At 61.9% G+C, this 2,903-nt stretch overlaps 1 protein-coding gene across 1 annotated transcript; it reads right to left on the reverse strand.

Moving 5' to 3' along the window:
- Positions 1-1,738: 1,738 nt before the first annotated feature.
- On the reverse strand, positions 1,739-2,608 carry MIF (macrophage migration inhibitory factor). Its single transcript, XM_056120771.1, has 3 exons — positions 2,390-2,608; positions 2,030-2,202; positions 1,739-1,926 (listed from the first exon to the last, which is right to left on the reverse strand). Exons 1-3 carry the CDS (start codon positions 2,495-2,497, stop codon positions 1,860-1,862), a joined length of 348 nt encoding a protein of 115 aa, XP_055976746.1. The 5' UTR covers positions 2,498-2,608; the 3' UTR covers positions 1,739-1,859.
- Between the last annotated feature and the right edge of the window lie 295 nt (positions 2,609-2,903).

The following is a 2,903-nucleotide window of genomic DNA, read 5'->3' on the forward strand; positions in this document are numbered from 1 at the left end:
GGAAACTGGAAGAGAAGCCTGCAGTCACCGGCCTGGGCAGAAGCGGGGGGCTGGGGTGGTCTCAGACATGGCCCCCACAGAAGCTACAGGATGTGCCAGGTGAGCTGAGAGGCTGCTGGGCCTCTGTCTCCAACGGCAGGAACAGTGGTGGTTGTCAGGAGGCCAGAGAGAGCCAAGTGCAGTGACTGCCCTGGGGCTGGGGTGGCGGGGAGGGGCGGGGAGCAGCCCCAAGACTGCGCGGAAAAGCAGAGAAGCTCTCGGGCAAGTTGACTAGCAAGCTGGCAAGCATGGGCTGCCCAGGGGGCAGGCAGTGCCAAGCAGTTACCAAAGCGATGTTGAGGGAAGGCGTGGCTACATGAGGACAAGGGCCAGCAGCCTGCTCTCAGCAGCCTGGGGTTCGAATTGTTCTGAAGTTGCCATAATCTGAGGATGACTTGTCCCCTGCTGGGCGCCCCGACTCTCCAGTCTCAGCCTACTGGGTGTTCACTCGGGTTAAGCCTGTAGGTGCGGCCTGGGTTGGGCTACGGGCAGTCGCCCAGGCCCCAGCAAACACATGCCGCCTTCTCACTGTTTATGTCTTCCTCATCACACCCACCCTCAGAGTAGTGGATTCCAAAGGCTCCACCGAGGGGGTGCTCCCCAGCTGCCCAAAGCAAAACCACTGCAATTCCACGGAATCTGGAAAAAAAAAACACCTATCTACAATTGCAGTTCCTGCCAAGAGGTCGAGAAAGAGGTTTCAAAAGGCCCGAGAGCCCTAAAACTCCAGGGGAGTCCCCATCTTTTCCAAGCTCCTAGAAATGGAATTTATGTGGCCCAAGGTGCCTATTCTGTACCCTCAGATAAAATGAACTTGAATTCTCCCCACGGGGTAGGGAGAATTAAGTTTTTATTAAATCAAGTTTTTAATAAAAATTTCATTCTTAAATCCAGTAATGACTGACACTAGCCCTAGACACATGTATTTTCAGTGCCAGTGGCTGGGCCTCTCTGTGAGCTGCTGCAGGTATATCTGGCAGGGAGACAGCCTGGTCCAAAGGCAACGTGGCCTGGGCCAGCAGCCCCTCCAGGAGGGGCAGTCCACTGTCCAGTTCCCAAGCCACAAGGCAACCTCAGCCCTCCACCAGGGGACCTCGGCTGTCCTCCTCCTTGCCTTACTGGCCAGTGCCGAACCTTGCGCAGGTGGACCCTCCCAGAGCCACTGTATCACAGAAGGCCAGTGTTTTCTCAGGGAACCCTGCTGAGACGGGAAGCTGGAGGGGAGAGAGTCAGGGACAGATAGAGTTGGAATTCTTATCTCTTCTCATCACTCCTGAGAGCCAAGTTCCAGAACCACAGCTTTAAAGAAACTGGGGCCACCAACCCCAGCGGGAAGTGACCCCTGAAATGGTGTAAAGATTTTGGCTCCCCAAAGGTCTACGCCCAGTGATAGTCCTTCCACCCAATCAGATTTGACACCACCCCTCTCTTTTCTCTCCCCAGCCACTCCTACCTCACCTGATGGCCCTTCCTGGGGTTCCCGGCTGCCGAGGGCAAAGCCACAAACCCCTTTGTGACTGGGAGGTTGATTTGAATTGCTGGGTATAGAGCCCCAGGGCAGTAAAACCACCAGGACTGGAGTTTCTGCGGGTTGAAAAGGCATCCAAGAGCCGCTTCTGAGGGGCTGCTCTTCTTGGCCTGAGTTTCCCAGCCTCCGTTCTAGCACCCTTTTCTCTGCAACCAAGGAAACCCGAGGCAGTGGGAAGTTCAAACCGTTTTATTTCTCCCGATGGTAGGAGTGGTGGGGTCGCTGGGGGGTGGGCACAATACTGCGGGTGGTGGGGCCTGCCTGGGGCAGGCAGGAGGGGCGAGCACGGTCCTCACGCAAAGGTGGAGCCGTTCCAGCCCACATTGGCCGCGTTCATGTCGTAGTAGTTGATGTAGATTCTGCGGGGGGAAGGGGAGTCAGGCTCAGCTAACTGCGCTGTCGCCCGCGGCGGTCGCCTCCCCCACCCCCCACCCCGCAGGCGGCCCAGATCCCCGCACGCACCTATCCGGGCTGATGCGCAGGCGCTCGGTCAGGAGGTTGCACAGTAGCTTGCTGTAGGTGCGGTTCTGCGAGCCCCCAATCTTGCCGATGCTGTGCAAGCTGCAGAGCGCGCACGGCTCGCTGGAGCCACCGAAGGCCATGAGCTGGTCCGGGACCACGTGCACCGCGATGTACTGCGTGGGGGAGCCGAAGGGAGCTGCGGCACCGGCCTGCTGACCCCAACGTCCTCGCGGGGCTCCGGGGGCCGCCCAGCCTCCCCGCACCACCCTTCGCCTTCCCGGGCCGGGCCTGGTGCCGGGTGGCCCACCCCGCCGCCGCCACCCCAGCCCGAGACCCTCTCCCTGCCCCACCCTAGCAAACCTGGGCCGGCTTGCCCGTGGCCTGCGCCAGCTGCTGCGTGAGCTCGGCGAGGAGCCCGTCGGGCACCGAGGCCCGGGGCACGTTGGTGTTCACAACGAACATCGGCATGACGGCGGAGGAGCGGAGAGGACCGGAGCTGACCCACACGCGCGCCGCCGCTGCCCGGTCCCTGAGCTACGTGCCCGCCGGCCCGCACCGCCCCGGAACCGCCGAGGCCCCGCCCCGGTGACGTCACGGCGGGCCTCGCGCCTGCGCGCCGCCGGAGCCCTGAGTCCCCGGGGTTTGCCCGGCGGCTCGGATTCGGAGGTTGACGGGACCCGCGGCCTCCCGCGTCCCCGAGCCGCGCTGGCCTGGAAGATGAAGTTTGGAGCCTTTGCGTGTCCCTAGTCTCGAGGGGAGGGCGGCCACGCTTTGTAGCCTCGGGACTCCTCCAGTCCTGACCTTACGTGCCTGGTAGCATGCGAGAGAGCCCACCAGACTCGGGCGCAGACCCCGACAGAGCGCCAGGGTCCGA

Source organism: Sorex fumeus, unplaced genomic scaffold (genome assembly GCF_029834395.1).
Source record: "Sorex fumeus unplaced genomic scaffold, SorFum_2.1 ptg000043l, whole genome shotgun sequence".
Classification (NCBI taxonomy): Eukaryota; Metazoa; Chordata; class Mammalia; order Eulipotyphla; family Soricidae; genus Sorex; species Sorex fumeus.

What these genes read in the sequence shown, in the direction of transcription:
- MIF (XM_056120771.1), bottom strand. Translation starts at nt 2,497, where the DNA reads ATGCCGATGTTCGTTGTGAACACCAACGTGCCCCGGGCCTCGGTGCCC. An exon ending in CCACGGGCAAGCCGGCCCAG is followed by an intron (nt 2,203 to 2,389) that starts GTTTGCTAGGGT and finishes TCCCCCACGCAG; the next exon opens with TACATCGCGGTGCACGTGGT. An exon ending in CTGCGCATCAGCCCGGATAG is followed by an intron (nt 1,927 to 2,029) that starts GTGCGTGCGGGG and finishes TTCCCCCCGCAG; the next exon opens with AATCTACATCAACTACTACG.